This window comes from Drosophila innubila, assembly GCF_004354385.1.
Source record: "Drosophila innubila isolate TH190305 chromosome 2R unlocalized genomic scaffold, UK_Dinn_1.0 1_C_2R, whole genome shotgun sequence".
NCBI classification, from domain to species: domain Eukaryota; kingdom Metazoa; phylum Arthropoda; class Insecta; order Diptera; family Drosophilidae; genus Drosophila; species Drosophila innubila.
In genome coordinates, this window is record NW_022995374.1 from 1,525,220 (window position 1) to 1,544,819 (window position 19,600).

Here is a 19,600-nt window from a genome sequence, read left to right on the forward strand (position 1 = left end):
AAATATAGTTTATATATTCACGAAAAGATACATAATATAATTGAGAAACATTCTTTAATATTGTTTCTGATGTTAATATTTTTTAATTTTATGTCGATAACTTAATGAATTTAAAGAGTTCTTTTAAATATTTTAAATTTTTGGGCTAATTTTGTAAATTTCTAAGGCGAAATCGACATTAGTTCCGCCATAATGCACTTATGTATGTATCTCAAGGACTATAAGAGCTAGACTCACTAAATATAACACACAGACTTTACAGAAACCTTTGTAGATTATTATGATTTTAAAATAATTTTTTTTATTCCTATGCCTCCCCGAAAGTCTATTAAAATCGGCTAAATCTTACGCTATAATAGCTAGAAACTTAAGAATTCTCCTGCAGAGACGTACTATTCCAAAGAACTTAAGAGTTTTTTTCATCAATATCAAATAAAGATAATATAAATATTTATGGCTGTTTTAACCATAAATTTAAGTGCTGTGCATTCCCTTTTATCATTATCCATTATCCCAACTGATTTAAAAAGCATTAAAACTAAATGCATACATACAGTTCGACTTAAATATTTATAAATATACCTCACGTATATTTTCATAGAGTACCGGGTATCTTATAGTCAAGGATCCGACTATTATGAAATAGTTGCGATTAATAGAGTATACTTAAAAGAATATGTCATGAATTAAAAGATTACGATTAACAAATTGAGAGTGTCTGTACAAAAAGAATGTTTGGTGGCTTAGCAAAAGCAACGAGATTGATTCAGATCGAGAAAGAGCGAAATATAAAGATTGAGAACGAGATAAAGCCGCACGATTATGATAATATATGTAAATATATACATAAATGTGTTATGCAATTAATGAATATATTTTGATTAATCGATGGTGCAGTCTATGGACGTTAATTGTGATTCTGTGAACTAGTTTTGTACAAAAGTATTTACATCATACAATATCGATAGTGATTTTAGTTTGTAATGAGTTTTTTTTTTGTGGCTGTTGGTGGATTTAGAGGCACTTGTCAATAATTACTTTTTCTATGTACTGAAGGTGAGGTTAAACTGTCATCGACAGCATCCTGATGACGCAAAAAGAAATTATAAAAGCTTCGGCGACGACTTGCTCTAGGCGCTTCCACAAATATGCTACCGCTAATGATATAGATAATATAGATCATAGATAATAGATAATACAAATCATAATAAATCACAAAACATAATATTTTGTTCTTCATTGATAGCGAGATTTGTAGATTGTAGTATGTAAGTTAATAAGTAACACAGATAGAAAGATACTTGGATCAATTTTTCTGTACGATAAAATACATATAAATTTATGTAGGCTCTGCAATTTTTCGACGAAAATTTGTTATAGAACATTACAAAAAAAGGCTGTTAAATTTAAGAAGCTGCACATTTGAATATACTTGTAATACGCATACATAAGTGTATATATATGTATTATGTGTGTTTTAAGATGGGAAATTTTCCAAATCAGCAATATTTTAAGCGAATATTTAATACCTTAAAAGATTGCTGTTAAGATTTATCGAATTATTTGTTTGCATTTTGTAGCGTTGTTTATCAAAATTCTATTAAAAGAAGTTCAGAAATTTGTTTATATAGAAAATATTTGACAACAGTTTTTAATATTACATTTTTTAAAGAGATCCGATATATTTGGTATAGAAACTAGCTAAATTCTTAGATCATTTATTTTTTTCTATTTATGTGGTTATTTGTATATTTTAGAAATTAACTATTTGAGTCGAATAATTTTTGATTTTAGAAGCCGATCTTTTTTGTCTGTGTAATATTGAGTAATATGCAATGTTGCTATATTAAGAGGAATGCAAACTATAAAAGGTACAATGATAATCGTGATAGATCTTAAAGGGCAAGCAGCGACTAAGTTAGTTAGCAACTTAGAAGATAATCAACAAAAATTACGCATTCAGTGTCTAATCAGTATTGATTTCAGAGAGTTACTTTTGGATAGGCCTCTACTTACAAATGATATCAGTTTACTGAGATGTATTTTATTTATTTTTAAATTTAATTAAGAACTGCAGATAGATTTTAGTTGAGCATATTGCAGCAAATGAGAATTAAGTAGTATATAGTATATATTTTTATTTTTTGGTTTTTTTGGCATAGATTGTTTGAATTTAATTTGTATTGCTTTGCTTTTTAATGAGGAGCGAGTTTGGGATGTTGAAACTAGTTAAAAAGACGACTTTAAATATATATATATATAGATATATAGATACTATATATGAGTGAGCTGGTGGCGGCGAGAAGAGAACTTAAAACAAAGTTGTAAGATTTGCTATTTTGTAGTTGTTGTAAGATAATTTTTTTTTTTTTTTTTTTGATGTTTGCTAACATTGCCTTTACCTAAGTAATTCAAGCCACTAGGCTGGGAGCCACTTCTTAATACGGCTGTGACCATATCTGCGAGCAAGGACTCATAGTTTAGGGAGATACAAGAGGATATGCTAAAAATAGGGCTCAATTTTTATATATATTTGTATATATCGTGGAACAACAAAATACGTTAAATTCAAAGTATTTGAAATTTCAATTAATTTTATCAATGTGACTGTAATTGTTGCTGTTTTGCTGGTTCATGATTGTGAAAGCCTTTCGTCTAAAAATTGCATTTCGAATCACGTATATGATTACAGAGTGTGTGTGTGTGTGTGTGTTTGTTTCATGTGTGTATAAGTTTGAGTGTTAGGTTAAGGATTAACTACCGTTTGCCCAGCTCATCGCTTTGTTGTTTAATATCCTTGACCACATCATCGGCACCAGAGACAAGCATCAGCGGAAGATTCAGCCAAGGTCCTGCCAGCTCACTGAGATCGGATCCGTCGGAGGCACGCGAGGATTTGCGGGAGGAGGCGCGACTGGAGCAGGCAGTTCCTCGACGACTCACCTGGAAAAATTCAATTTTCATTTTAGATTTATATTCATTTAGTGCTTATTATTAAAAATGGCTTTAATTAAAAATTCAAATAATATTATAAATGTTGCAAATTAAGCTGAAAGGAATAAAAAAAAGTATAAAAGTCTGAGAATATACAAAAAATTAGTAAGTGATTTAGTTTATTTTAATTGGTTTGAATATTGACGACCATAGTAAAATAAAACTTCACCAATCAGCATAGCTTCTTTATTATGTTTTTTTTTTACATCTAACAAAATGAAAAAGTAGAAATATTTTATAATTTACAATAAATATATATTCAATATATACATACATACATTAACAATGTTTATTTAACATACAATACACAATTTTAAAAGATAAGTAAAATTAAAAGCTTTCATCTTTACTCTTTAAAAAAAATATACAAATGAAAAATTAAAGTCAAAATATTATTTTAAAAAAATACAGCTTTGAACATTTATGAAGCTAGATACGAGCCCAGCACTACTGAAAACTGAAAACAGTTGAAAAAAAAATAAATTGGTTGTATAAAATATAAATAAACTACAAGAGACAATAAAATAAACAATAATAATATTAATAGATACTAGCTGTGTATCAAATAATTAAATTATAAAGGACTCAACTCACCTGGAGATGGAAGAAATTGAGGGCGGAGAGCTTCGATTGCCAGCCGCCGGGACTGGAGTTTTGTGTGGCACTGTCGCCGGAATTGGACCGTTCTTTTTCGCGTTTACGCCTGCAAAATGACAGCAAAAGTGAAATTTACAAAAAAAAAAAAAAAAAAAATACAATAAAATAAATAAATTGGTATATTTGTGTTTAGTAGTGGGCTGCTTTAATAGTACCGCAAATAGTCCTTCCAACCGGTTTGTATGGTCTTAGCCGCCTTTTCCTGGCGCTTCCAGATCCGCGTCGATGAAACAATTTCCAATTCTTTACGCGTTGGAAACTGTTTCTTGAACTTGACATCCATTTGTTCCTGCAACTGCTTGAAGTTATCGGTCTCCTCGACATGACCTAGCACGTGCTTAACTAGCGCGTGCAAAATGTCGAGACAGTGTATTTTATTACCCTTAGAGATGGGCAGATTAAATGACACTAAAGCGACATTATTGGGCTTCGAGATGCCCAATGGTGGATCGAGTGAGGCAATAAAATCGGACAGTTGCGAGAAGTGTATAAATTGGGTGGCATGTGGATCATATCTGAAACGACATCAATTAAATAATCCATTAAGTTTGCGGATCAAAAATGGCAATTGGAATACCAACATTTTAAAATTTAAATAAGTCTATGTGAATGAAATATTCTATAATAATGTGGCTTGTTTTAAGTCGTTAATTTTTATACAATATAATTTACTTAAATTTGTATCTTTAAAGTTGTGCTTAAATTTTTAAATGGCAGTTATATTCTTACTTAAAAATTATTTTTTAATACTTTCTTACGATTTTTGTTGAAAACAATTTATACTGAACTAATTAATAATGAAGTTTAATTTTGCGCTCTTAAATAATAAAAATAAGTATGACTAATTTTGAATGTTAAAAATGAAAATCGCAAATACGTGTAATTTTATTAACATTAAATATATATGAAGAAATAATTATTATTTAACAATTTCTAAATACAAGTATAAAAGAAAGCAATACTATAAAAATTAAAAAAAATAATTATTACATTGCAACTTTAATATTAAAACTTTAATCAAGTTCAGTCATTTTTATATTCTATTTAAAATTTAGCAGCTCCTTCTCGCTTATTGTAAAAACCTACTTGGACCAACGTATGTAAAACATTTCCAAGTCATCCTCGACAATGCCAATCTCCTCCTCCTGGTGTGCCTGATTAAAGTTCTCCAGGATGATGGCAATGTACATGTTAATCACAATCATATAACTGATTATAATGAAGCTCGTAAAGTATGTGATGGCCAACAATGGATGACCGCAATCTCCATTCGTTTGTCTATTGAAGAACGGATCACAGTCCGGCGGCTGTATCATTAAAGATTCCAGCACATCATTCCATCCCGCCGATGTCATCAGGCGAAACAATAGCTGCATGCTCCTTCCAAATGTTTGAAAATTTACCATGTCATCGAGTGCGCCCTGTAGCTTCACATGGCCAAAGAGCGACATGCCCAAAATGGCATAGATGAATGTGATCAGTCCGAGCAGAGCGCCAATGTTGAACAACGCCGGCAGTGAGACGACCAAGGCAAAGAGCAACTTTCTTATACCCTTGGCAGCCTTGATGAGCCGCAGGATGCGTCCAATTCGAAAGACCCGGACCACACGCAACAACGTAGGACTTATGGGCAAATCAATCATAATATCCTCCATGAGAATGCCAAAGATGGAGGCCAGCACAAGCAGAAAGTCAAATACATTCCAGGGTACGGTAAAGTAATGATAACGCAGTCCCACAATCTTCACAATGGCCTCTGCGAAAAGTTGAATAATAATTAAGCTAAATTTTAATATAATAAAATAAGAAATAAGATTAAAAATATGTCTAAAGTTATATAAAATGTCAAGTTCAGTATAAACCTGCGGTGGGCACACTTTTGCTCCTGCTGCTCTCAGTGCTCAACCCGTTATATTTTAGGAAAGTGGCGCCAGAGAGACGCATAAGCACTCAAGCGAACAGGTGCCGATTTCAAGCTTTCGATTTCGAGATTTCGAGCTTACAATAACAAAATACATGCAGTACAATATAAACCTGCGGTGGGCACACTTTTGGTTCTGCTGCTTGTTAAGTTTAGGAAAGCGGCGACAGCGAGACGCACAAGCAAAATGATGAAATAAAAAATTCGTGCTCGATTGAAGCTCGCGTTGAAGGCGACTTATTTATCTATGCCTCGACCTATTTAGATCGACCCTTGACACTAACGCTGTTTTTTGATTGAATATTTTGAGCCCACCGCTGGTATAATCTAAAAAAAATTAACTAATCCACTTACCGAGACCAAAGACTGTGGTAAAAAACGCATTGCTTACTTCCAGTATAAAAAATACAGCATGTGGTTGATCGTAGTGCTCGATGCCCATCGTAAGCATATTTAGAAAAATCAGTACAAAGATCGCAATTTCGAATCTGATGACGATTTTGTATAGTACGTGTACATGACAGACAGAGTTGAAGTTAATGGTACATATATGAAATAAAAGTCACAGATATACATTATGTAATACGATTAAAAAAATGCATAATAAAATTACAAACTTCGATTTATCCGAAGCGAAGATGCTACTCAAAAATTTTAAACCTTCTTATTAATTCGTATTTACAGTCATTTGAGCAGCATAGAATAATGTTAAAGTTAAAACTAAAGCTATTTATATACATGCTAATTATATTGTACATTTAGTTTAGAAAGTAGTCCCCCATTTTTAGTAGAACCCATAAATGGTGTCTACTCGGTCTAAATTCTATTTTACTGAGGGCATGCCCACATTTCAATCAAATGCAATTTAAAGTGCTTGGGAATTATCACATTATAATTATAATAATATATATAAGTATATAGTCGTATATAGAAATGCAATGGGATATGTATATAATAATACTTATTTATTTATTTATTTAACGACAACTGAAAACAGTCGATAAAAAAAATAAACTAAGAAAAAAATAATTAAATGAACAATAAAATTTTTATTTAAACTTGAAAGATCTGAGGGTATAATTTTTTTTTTAATAAAATGTGCTCTAAAACATCTAAGAACATCTTAATAGAGTTAGAGTAGTTGCATTTTTTGATGGCGTTTGTGCGACTTCTTTCTTTTCTTTTTAGGGTAATAAAGAAGCGGCAAACACCCTTCGATTTATTAAATGCGTAGAATGTGAAGTGTTCAAATGAATTTTATCACCAAATCGAAAAAAAAAATAATATATATATATATAGATCAGTTATTCATAGATATTATTTGTGTGTGTAGATCTTAGAGAGTGTGTGTGCCTAGGCCAGAGTATAAGTTAAGTTAAGTAAGACTAACAATAAGTAATTAAGTTAATTAAAACTATAGATAATTATAGTTAGTTAGTTAAGTTAGTTTAATTTGCTGGTTTTTCAGAGACGTTTTCATATTTTGTTTACCTTCTCGAATTGGATAAATCATAAAACATAGCTAAAAAATGATTTATAGGTCGCTTAATAACTTTCTGTGGTTTCTTTCGTCCCAATTTTTTCATAGCGGTGTAATAATGTTTTTGAGATTCGGTGAGAAACATTTCCAACACTCCTCCTTCATACTATAAAAGTGATGAGAATAGAATGAACATTTATTCATATATATACATTTACACAAATACAAAGGGACAAATACACACATTTATATATATTTAGATATAGAAAACATATAGCATGTACATGAAGAGACAACACACTCTACATATACTATAATATAGTATAACACTCAACTAACTGATTCAATAAATACATCAACACATTTTTTTGGGGTTAGGATTTTGATTTGTATAATGCACAACTGTACAATTTCGTGGTGAATTCAGTATTGTGGTGTAGTGTGGTTTGGTGGATTTGAAGATAGCGTCTGGGGAGTTATTTACAGACGTGTCTTTTGGGGATTCTGGGAAGTGGAATGGAACTAACATAGGCCAAATTAACTTACCTTCTTTTTGAGCATATTGAAATTATCAATGATAACTCCAATGAATAGATTGAGTGTAAAGAACGATCCGCATACAATAAATATAACAAAATAAATATATGCATATAAATTGGCTTCTCTCTGTGGCTGAAGATCCACTCCCCGGGCATCGACTGCATCCGCCATCACCTCCATCCATCCCTCAAAGGTGGCAACCTGAAGTAGAGCCAAATATCCCATGCCCACATGATCGAATGTGATCTTCGAGTTGATCCATGTGTAATTCAGCTTAAGGCATGTTTCTTTATCGTCCACTTCCTACAAAATCCAAAGTGTTTCATTAAATTTTGCATTTAATTAGGTTACCATCTATCATACTTTTTTTTTTTTTATAATATGATATTTTAGGGAAAATTTCATTTGGGGAATGTATAATTGGAATACTCACAGTAATTGGCAGCAATTCGCCCAACTCATTGACGCATTTGAAAAATTTACCACCAAAGAATTGTACACCCATTATGGAGAAAATTAACCAAAAAACTAAACAAACCAAAAGTACATTGAAAATTGATGGTATTGCATACATGAGAGCATTTACTACAATCCGCATTCCTTGCCACCTGGAATAGAAATGTTTTATGAAATCTCTAATTGTTACAGGATGGTCACGATTCTACAAAATACAATTGAATTATCTACATATTGGGCCGATTAATTGTTTCGAATATCTCAGATAAAAACTTAACTACATTTTAAGTTTATATACAGTATTTGTTTGAATTTGAACTTCACTTATTTACAAAAGCTTATACATGAAATGATATTTGATAATCGAACTATTCAGTTGCTATGTACATATATGTATATATTTTAGGAGACATGGCGATGCAATGTGGTCTACATATTTCTATTCGAAATTCATAAAGAAGACGAGATTGTATTAAACACTGCACAGCTCTGGAAACTTATTTAGCCAAACGGTTCTCTTTGCGAGCAAATTAGACATACAAAAGTTGAGGAAACCTACGTAGAGAGCTTACTTTATTAATTCGGCATTTTAGACAGTTTAGTTTCATTAATAAATCTCTTTAGATTACACCCTACATTAAAGCCCAGCTCCAGGGTCCGATACTTACCTAGAGATGGCTCTCAGCGGACGCAAAGCTCGCAGAGTGCGCAATGATCGCAACACCTTGAGATTCTCATTCTCCTCGATGAGCAGAGAAAAAACAGATACCTAGAAGAGAATATAGTCATTAATAAAATTTTGACATCTTTAAAACTAATTTTAAAAAAACGAAATGATAATGAAAATTACACTAAGCACACATATCATAATCATAAAAAAGGTATTAATATTCACTATTACAAATCATTAACATAAAAAATAGTAATGATAATATCATTTCTATATGAAAAAATAAGAGTAATGATTCATTATAAAATCAAAAAGTTAAGAAAATAACAATCAAAATTTCACAATCATTGAAAAATGTAATGATAGTTAAAATTAACTATTAATAAAACATTATATTATTAAAAAAAATTCATTTAATTTTAAATTGATAATAGATAGAATTACATTATATCTTAGCATTAATATTTTTAATGAAAGCATAATTTTTAAAGAGGAATAATTGATTTTTATAGGATACAGTTGTAGATTACTTACAAACACTATGATAAAGTCGAGTATTGTCCAAAAGCTGGTAAAGTACTTGGAGAATCCGAGAGCAAGCCATTTGAGAACCATTTCGACAACAAAGATGAGACAGAAGGAGAAGTTGGTCCAGTAGAGAACACGCTTTAGAGTCTTATTGCTATCCAGATAGATGTCCTCGAAGCAGAGCGTAATACTTGACGCAAAGATCAGCACTAGCACAAACCACTCAAAGGCTGGAGTATCGACAACCGTCAAGACAGCCGTCCTTACTCGCGTCCAATGCTTGGCACTCGGCGTGTCCATGCAGGACATGAACCAGGGACAGCGAAAGTAGAAGCTGGAAAATCAAATAAAATTTGTTTTATACAATTCTAGATTTGGTTAAGATGTCGCAAAAATCAAACAAAGTTTTTAATACTATAGTAAATTTGAACCCGATTGTTCCTACGTCAGCTTTATGATATAATAATACGATTTTGACCAAATTTGGTCTGGGTGTAACATATGGTAAAAAAGAAACAATCTGTGAGTTTGGTTAACATAACTCTAATACTAACACAGTTTATTATACTAAGCAATTTTCTCATTGTGTGATCTTTAACCCCGAACTTGAAACCTTTGCAATTCGAATTTTATAAAACTCCGTCTTATTGTACGATAAAATTGATTCAGCTATGTTGTGTGAAAATTTCAGCCCCTTGGTTCCATTGTTTTTATCTGTGCAATGATCAGTCAGTCAGTGAGTGCGTCAGGACAAAGAGATTCTTATATATATTAATTTAAAAAAGCCACAGAAAATTAAAAAATTTGGAGATTAAGGTTGTACTTACTGATCGTAGCACTTTTGGGGAAAACAATCGTCTGGCACTTTTGGCGGCTTAGCCGTTCCGAAGCTCGGAAAAGTCATGGGATCATTGTAAGCGCCCTGCGAGTTACGTCTCCCACCGACAGTGAGATCGTCTACGTAGGAAACCAAACAATGCCATGGTTTTTCGGTCAGTCGTGAGAAAGTCGATGCCGGTTTCTGTGCTTGTTGCATCGTATCAGTCTTCTCTTGATCTTGCTGGGACAATGATAGGTTGCCCGAGGGCATTCCTAGTCCCATGCCAATGCCCATGCCGATTCCGAGTCCGATACTATCCGCTGCCCCTGAGCTGTGAGATTCAGTGCGAGCGGATTGAAAGGATGCGGCTTTGTCTAGTGTCGATTGTGGATGCTCGTTGGCGCGATGATGACGCGATGGTTTCCCTAACGATTTCCCTAACGATTTCGTTGTCATGGTCGTTGTCGTCGTCGTCGTCGTCGTCACGTCCACAGCCTGCGGATGCATTGTGGTTGTAATGTCAACTTCTTGTGTGCTCGTTTGTATTTGAGTGGCATGATAATTTTGCTGATGCTCCGTTAAGGCAGCCAGCGGTGGTGTTGCCACTTTGAGTGATGAAATTTGCGCCAGTGTTGGTGGCTCAATGCTCGACTTTAGTGATGTAGGTGGTGTTGCGGGTAAAGCAACGCCATCCACACGGCACAATTGCTTTTGTATTAGCAAATTCTCATAGGAATTGGTGCTCTTTAAGGATAAACTATCCATATGCCGCTGCGGATCATTGTGCAGAAATTTCCGTGGCATTTTCTCCGACTCAATGCGTAGCGTCGAAATGGGTTTATCCTCCTCGGGCAGTTCCTCAACGCGCTCGATTAATGACAGACGCTTAAAGCGATCGAATTGTACGCTAAATGGATCAGTTTTTCGTCTCATAAATGGCGAGACATTGCTGCCACTTGTGGCTGCCACAGCCAGAGCTTCCATTGCAGCAAATGGTGCATGGATTTGATCACAGATTTTGCGTATTTCATTCGATATGCTAAAGTCCTCATCGATCTTGCGTTGCTTCTCCAGACTGCGTCTTTTCAATTTGACCGATTGTCGCTGGGCTTGAGCGCTGACAGATTGCGATCGTCTGGGCACACTGGACAGATCATAGCTATCGTAGGGATTCAAAGGATGTACGACCTCATCGGCTGTTGTGCGCTCCGAGGCGCCAGTAATGATCGCTATATGATCCATGATCGCTTTTGTCGCCTCATCTGCCGCGGGTGAAGGCTCCGAGAGTGTGGAGATCTTTCGTTCCAGTGAGCTGGTGGAACGCTTTATTTCCTCCAGCTCCTTTTCGAAACTCTGTATGATATTGTCGAATTCGGAGTGCTCCATTAACGGTTCACTTTCCTGCTGATCGTGAACGTGACTCGAATTGTTCCGTGACATTATGGAATTGGATATGTAGCTGAGATTCGATTTGATGCTGTTGTTTGTAAGTTTCTTCTCTCGGAACAGATCCTCGTCTTCCTGCAGAAACTGAAATAATTCTTTTTGATCACAATTGAGCAACTCTTCGCGTAGATTCGCTTGGGAGAGCAGCTCCTCCTGCTCCAGGGATATGGAATTCAAAGAGTGTCCACTCGAATGTCGTCTCATGGCGCTCTCATCGGACTTAAGACTTCTCGAGGGCAACAAGGAACGCTGCGATTGTCCACTGGATTGGGATAAACGATCCAGAGATTTGCGATAGCTTGGCGAACGTGTTAATAGTGATTTTTGATACTTGAGATACGCTTCATCCGCATCCTGGAGGGAAGCACTGCGTTGATCTGTCGCATACGCATAGGGATCTGTATCCGTGGAATTGTATTGTCCCAAAAGACGCAGTTCAATCGATTCCGTATAGGTGGCCTCATCCCTAGAATCATTCTGCTGAGTGCCCACACCCGAGGAGATCTGATGCTGCAGTCGACTACGCTCCACTTGACTCACAAGACTTGGCGTCAGATTGTGGTTATCCCCATTACCATTTCCATTGCTCGAGGCAGACAGCATGGCAGTCTCATAAGTGGGAGGCAGACTATCGTGAGGCTCCTGCTCCACCTGCTGTTGCAATTGCAATTGCTGGGTATCAGCTGGTCGAGCAGACTCCTCGTATTCCAGGCCATCGACAATTGTGTGCAGCCCGTCGCTGAGCGGAATTTGAAAGCCAAAGTCCGAGCCAGACACTGGACGGTTCATAGATTCCTATAATAAAAGCAAAATTCAATTCATTTTTTATTTTTGTTAATTTTAAAATACAATTTACTTAATTACAAATTTAAATAAATTATTTTCATTTTTTCAAAACTTTGTCTTATTCGATTTCCATGCGGAATGCAAATTTTATCATATTTTTTTGGACCTACATTTTGATTCAGCATTAATAATGAAAAATTTACACTTTTCACAAACTTCAAACTGTCATAACTCTGTTAAATTTTAACCTATTTCAATTATATCAGTATTTGACCCCTGTTTTCATTCTGCATCAAAATTGGAAAATTAAATTTTTCATCCTTTACGGTCAATTTTTTCCATATTTTCAATCACTTTCCATTATCTCCATACTCTTCCCTTGACACATTTCCAAAAACTTCAAACTGTCATAGCTTTGTCAAATTTTAGCCGATTTCCTTCCGGATTGTCAATTTTATCATTATTTGGCCTCTATTTTCATTCTGCATCAAAATTGAAAAACCTAATTTTTCTTCATTTACTTTCCATTTTTTCATCACTCACCTGATAGCTTAATCTATGGAACTTTGTTTCCGCCAGCAGACCGGGCTTGTCGACATCCCTGGTGCCCAATTCCCTGGTTGTGGTGGCATGATGTGCCTGCTGTGCCTCGAGCACAATTTGCTGAAACTTTTCGGCAAATTTTCGCTCCTTGCGATCCTTGCGCTCCTGTCGCTTTTTCCGTATGAGATCACGGACACGTTCAATGCTACGAGCGAGTTTTGACTCTTCGCCCACCTCCTACATGGAGAGAAAATTTAACGATTAGTTCAAAGGCTTAATTGAAAATGTGTTGAGAACTCAAGAGTTTACTACTAGTTATATTTTCGAAAAACAGACAATTGACATTTAGATTGTATCCAATACACTGAGAATAATTACGAGCTAAGAACAGCAAAGCAAACAACACAAAAATTGCAAATTCAACAATATTTAACAATAGTTAATAACATCAGCTAGGGAATTTTATATACACACGGCTTAATTTTATTTGATTTTTTTTTGTTTTTTTTTTTTTCTTAAACGGAAAATTAAGCAAACAATTTGTTTAAGTAGTTTTAAGTTTTAGTTTGAAAAAATTACCTTTTTCTTGAAAATCTGTTTAACGTATTTTGTGTATTTAAAAATATTTTTTTTTGGGGTTTTATTTTGTTTGGTATTTAGTGTATTTTGTTGTGTGTTAAGAGTAGTTAAAGTTTAAACGCATTGTGCAAAGTTAATAACAGAAGTTTTAGTTAATTAAAATTGAGTTGTTATGATAGTGCAAATGGAAAGATTATCACATATATTAAGACTTAGACATTGAGACTTAGACAGGGTATTAAATGCATAAGACATACACTAAACAATTAAATAATTAATATAATAAAGGATTTTAAATTTCGACATTAGCCGAAATCGAAGTCAAAGATCGAATACATTTATAATAGAAATAGTTTAGTTAACATTAACAAACACATTAGTTGAAATATGTATGGGAAATTTAGTAAATAATTTCACTTAAATGTGATTTTTTGTGTATGTTACACTTTTTATGTAAAAAAGTGCTATACATTTCTCACTGTGTACGTGTATAATTCAATTGGTTTCAAATTTTTTTTAATGCATGTGAGTGATTTTTTTCATGTATTTGGTTTATTATTAATTACTTGGCTAGATAACAGACACACATTCTCACACACAACAAGTGCAAACACCATATAGATATTGATATAGTTATAGATATAGTTATAGAACATAGTATAGTCAAGTTTTAAATATTATTAAATTTTTTCTTTTAGCTTTTTTGGATTTTATGACCAGCTCAATGCTTGTCCTTAACTATTTTGAGAATTTAGTTATCCTTTTGTTTAGTTAAACATTGATTGGCACACACATACACGTACACGTATACAGATATAGATAAACATAAGCATTTCCAAGTGGAAAACGCATCGGACTTGCCTCTTTCTTAGATTTCAGCTCCTCGGAATTGAAGCTGTTGAGCAACAGGGCCAAGAACAAGTTGAGAACCATAAAGTTTCCCATTACCAAAGTGGGTAAAAAAATGGCAAAGCATGTGGAAGCTCCTTGCTGTAAATTAAATTAAATATGAATTGATTTATTAATTGAATATAGGAATTATGATTATTTCAATTTTAAATAAATAATTAAATATAACAAGTGTTAGTTATTCAAATGAAATTTTCAAAAATTCGGTTTCAAGGACAAAATTATTCATAGTTTTCATCCGAATAGATAATCATAAATAATTCTTGTTTATGATCTAAATAAAACAAATATAATAAATTTCAATTTTTATTTCAATACCATTCATTAGAAAAATTAAAAATTATCTTATATTTATTTAATTTAATTTTAATAAAATTACCTCCTCTTCGGCACGCATGCAGTCCCACAAAGGTTCGATCCATTCGCCACACAAAATGCGAAAAATCATCATGAACGAATGAAAGAAATCATTGAAGTTCCATCTGTTTAAATCGAGTAAATTAATAAAAGTGTTTTGAATTTTCTACATAATAAATAACTGACCTTGGCACTGGATCTGGATCGAATTTCTCAGGCGTGTAATCTTTGGAGAACAATTGCATGCCAATCACAGCGAATATGTAAATGACTATGACGAGGATCAACGTGAGGTTGCCGAGTGCACCAATTGTCGATATTATGATGCTCAACAGCACCTTCATCGTTGTCCAAGACTGTGCCAGCTTTAAAACACGCAACTGCAAACAAAAATATAATTAAAATTGAATTAAATAATAAAATCAATTAAAATGGGTTATTTACCAAGCGCAGACCACGCAGTACACTCAATCCGTCGACCAGCTCGAATATAATATCCAACAAGCTGGCAGTCACAATAAGTAGATCAAAAATATTCCAGCCGCAATGAAAAAACTCCTTTGATAGCGCCATCAACTTTACAATGCATTCGAATGTGAAAATCGATGTGAAAACCTAGAAAAAATAAAGTTTAATTAGAGATTTTTGTATGGGAAGATAATTATATTATTCCCCTTATACTTTATCAAACCGAAACAAATATACAAAAAATCAATTTTAAAACATTTTAAAATGTTAAGATGTCGTTTTATAATAAGTATGACATTAAAGTAAATAGCTAGACCTGGAGCAAAAAATGTTCATATAGCGAATAAAAAAATCTTTAAATGCAGTATAAACCATGATCAAAATGTCATTCCGCTTGAAATTCGGCTCAGTTTTGATTAAGTTATGACAGTTTGAAGTTGGTCAGACTTCGGAGTTAGTCACTTTACAAGTCAAAATTTTTATTAAATTCTTCATGATTTTTTACAAAAAAATGAAAGGTCTCAGAATCAAGTTTCAGGTGTTGTTTTATACTAATTACGATGTAAGGAGTTGATTAAAAGTGAAAAATTGAGATTTAAAATTATGAATTTTCGAAATTTCAAAGAGGGGACCCTTACCATCGAAACCGAATCTTGGTCGAAAATAAAAAATTTTTCTAAATTAACAAAATTTAAATGAAGAATGAATTTAGAGTCCTAATCATGATCAAAATGACATTCCACTTGAAAATCGGTGCAGTTCTGATCAAGTTATGACAGTTGAAAGTCGGTACAAACTTTTCGGTATTCGCTTCTTAGCAGAGAATTTTCATTTGGTTACAATTCCGGCACCGGTTCCGAAGTTATTCCCTGCTTTACAACTTTTTAAACATCTATTTTTCTTTTAAAATTATATATAGCATTTTAAATTTACAAATTCAAATTTTATTATAAATTGATAAAATAAAGCTTTGGATAGGATTATTTGTTTTAATTTTAATTAGAATTTTTAAAAATATAAACCCACCTTGTTGCCCACATCCAATGCATTCCGGAAGCTCGGACTCATGCCGTGATGTTCCATGGCCAGAAATGCCGTGTTCAACACAATGCACAGCGTTATGGCCAGTTCAAAAAGCGGATCCCGTACCACCTTATAGAGACAGTTCTGAAATTGCAGCCAGCTCTCATAGTCGCCACAACAATGTACACAACGATCAAAGTTGCGATCTGGCAGATCATCTATAAATTAAAGAGACCATTATTATTTTAAAAATTAATATGTATAAAAAGCTGGATATATAAATCATGTTTGTTGTTCTACAAAAAAAAATAATGATATAATAATATAGGATTGAGATTCTATGAAACCAAAATATTTAAATTTCTAATATTGAGTTCCAAAAAAATACAGAATTTTAATTTGATCAAAATATAATAATTATACAGTCAAAATAATTTGTAAATAAAATAACTTTATAATTAAATTGTAGACCTTATAAACATATTTTCAAATATTATTTGAAGTTTTAAAACACTATATAATTATATAATTTAAATCGATTTAATACGCACCAATAACGACCACCTCCGAGGAGAATTCCTGATGTAGAGCATAGACATTGTGATTCTTGATGCGTGCAATATTTCCATTGCATTTAATTAGACGCACTTCCCGGGGAGATAATGCCAATTCGACAGTGGACACATGTCCGATATCATTAACCGTATCCTGTTCCTGTTCCTCGTGATCATCGACAACACCGGAATCATCCTGTGAGGACTCGCGATTAACGCCGCCACTTGAATTGGAGCTGGTTTGGCGACTGCTCGTTATCAGTTGACCCTTGTAATCCGAGGGATACAACATATTCGGATTCTTCACATTCCCCTCCCGGAAACTAATGCGTGTCTTTTGTTGCTGTGATGTTGCCGCAGTTTGTTCGCTTTTGACCAACTGTTGTTGTTGCTGTTGCTGTTGTTGTTCCTTTTGTTGCTGCTGTTGCTGTTGTTGCTGTTCCATTTGTTGGTATTGCTTTTGAGCCTGCAATGTCAAGGCTGTAGGACGTTCTCCGGTGCTATGACGTGGACTTGGTCCTGGACTCGGCGTCGCCGAATGCGATTTATTATTGTGTTCCTGCTCGTTGCCATTGCTGCCATTGTTACTGACGTTATCCTTGCCGCCTTTGGTCTTTTTTCGACGTGTCTTCTTCTTGCTGTATGAGGCCAGGAGCACTCCTTTGCGGGAATCGATCTTCTTCTTGGTATTCTTGTTGAGCTTCTTCACATTCAGCACTGAGGGATCAAAGCTGAACGTTGAATCTTCACGATGATCCAACAGATCTTTTTTACGCTCCTAAAAATTTTGAATAAATTAATTTTCATGTCGAAAAAAAAATATATACATATTTAATATATATAGTACATTGCTAGGTCTTTTGGTTTGGGCTGTGCAATGATCAGTAAATCAATGATTCAGGAATAAGAGTTGAGCAAAATTTAAAAATTTTTATTTACATTTTTTATATATTTTACTGAATTTTTTGCAAGTTTTCTACTTGCCTCATTTGTAATTTCCGCCTCCTCCTCATAACTCAACGCGACTACAGCTAACATCAAATTAATTAAGTAGAATGAGCCAAAAAACACAACCACTGTAAAAAAGATTACACTCATTGGACCACAAGTTGCAAGCACCTGCAAAAAAAATTTATATGATTAAATAGCATTGGATTTATGGCATAAAATATTAACTCATTTTAAATTCTAACTTAAAAAATTGATAATTTAAATTAAATATATTAAAAATATATTTAAAAAATAAATGATAATAATAATTTTTAGATAAAAAAGATTAAAAAATTAAAATATATTTTAGTTTTAATGTAAAAGTACAAATTTATACTTTTTTGAGTTTTTCCCATTTCTATAGATAATTTTTTGTTATTCACCATATTATAGACATTTTCCCAGTAGTCGAGTGTAATCAGTTGGAATGTTGTGAGCATGGACCACATGAAGTTGTCAAAGTTCGTGTAGCCGTGATTGGGATTCTCACCCACACAAATGCACATGAAGCCAATTGGGCAGTGTCGAGCACCTGTCAGATTGCCGCACAACATGGGCATCTCCTCATCGTCGTACAGCCAGTTGTCCGTATCATTGACCCATCTGCAAATCAGATCAAAAGATTACAAGTTAAGCAAGTCCATGGATACCATTTAAAAAATTCTCGAAATTAATATTGAGAGTCAGAAACATTTCAACTAATTTTTCCCACATTAAAAAAATTATTTTAAATTGCCTTCATAGTCAGATAATATTTGAAGTATTGAAAATAGTATGATTAAATTAAAAAAGATATTACATTTTTAAAGTTTTTTTTTTTTCAAATGTAGCTTTTAAATTATTTTATTTTTTATAAAAAAAAGGGAAATCTTGGGATTCCAATGTTTTCTAAAATTAATGCCAAAATTATCCCTAAATATTTTAAATAATAAATATTTTTACTCTGATTTCTGAATTACTTACAGACGCCAATCCAGGTGCGATATATTTGTCCAGTCAGTGGGCAGAGTGCGAACACATTTATTCCTCAATTCGCCCATATAAACTTGCAGGGCGAAGAGGGCAAAGACCATGAGACAGAATATGGTCAAGGTCATGACCTCGGCCAATTGGCGGAAGGAGTGAAGCAGTGCATTGATAATGGTCTTCAAACCAGGCATAATGGAAACGGTCTTCAGTGCACGGAGCACACGAAATGTCCGCAGTCCGGCAAGATTGCCAACTTCCATGCCAATTGTCGCATATCCACTGGTGATGACCACAAAGTCCAGCCAATTCCATGGATTCCGCAGATACGTATACTTGTTGAGCAAAAAGCCTTTGGCAATGATTTTGATTACCATTTCAATCGAGTAAATGGCTAGGAAGATATATCTGTAAAAATTAAAAAAAAATTCAGTTTACAATACAATTTAATTTTTTTTTTTTTTAATCAAAATTTCTAATCTATTTAAAATTAAAAACTAAATTATTTTCTTAAGTTAGCAACTTACTCAGCTTCCTCCACAGTCTCAGTCATGGCTAGGAAAATGCAGTTGAATAGAATTGTTGCCATAACGCAGTAGTCGAAGAATTGATTCGTTGCAATATAGACGCAGACACGACGCCATGGACTCCATGGATGGAAGAGGAAGAGACTTTTGGTGCCCGTAAAACGATGTATGTAATTCTTGCGGAATCTCTTCGAGACCACACAAAATGTCTATAAATAGAGTTTAAAACACAAGTAGAGAAATAGTTATAAAAAATGCATACACATTTCAATTTATTTAGATTTAAATCTTTACATATTTAAAACGATAAATATAATTCGAGGCCAGTTTTCACAGATTTTAAAGCATTAAAACATCTAATTTGTTAAACGAAATTAAATACTTGA

General features: G+C 33.6%; 1 protein-coding gene across 1 annotated transcript; it reads right to left on the reverse strand.

Annotated features, from left to right (window-relative positions):
* Positions 1–2,757: 2,757 nt before the first annotated feature.
* Positions 2,758–19,341, reverse strand: LOC117783512 (sodium channel protein 60E-like). Its single transcript, XM_034620932.1, has 22 exons — positions 19,215–19,341; positions 18,685–19,095; positions 18,105–18,324; positions 17,716–17,850; positions 16,729–17,509; positions 16,181–16,395; positions 15,131–15,301; positions 14,873–15,066; positions 14,709–14,811; positions 14,282–14,410; positions 12,842–13,078; positions 10,074–12,307; positions 9,253–9,580; positions 8,717–8,817; positions 8,026–8,200; positions 7,599–7,895; positions 7,064–7,218; positions 5,927–6,060; positions 4,738–5,407; positions 3,807–4,166; positions 3,589–3,697; positions 2,758–2,943 (listed from the first exon to the last, which is right to left on the reverse strand). Exons 1-22 carry the CDS (start codon positions 19,274–19,276, stop codon positions 2,758–2,760), a joined length of 7,407 nt encoding a protein of 2,468 aa, XP_034476823.1. The 5' UTR covers positions 19,277–19,341.
* Between the last annotated feature and the right edge of the window lie 259 nt (positions 19,342–19,600).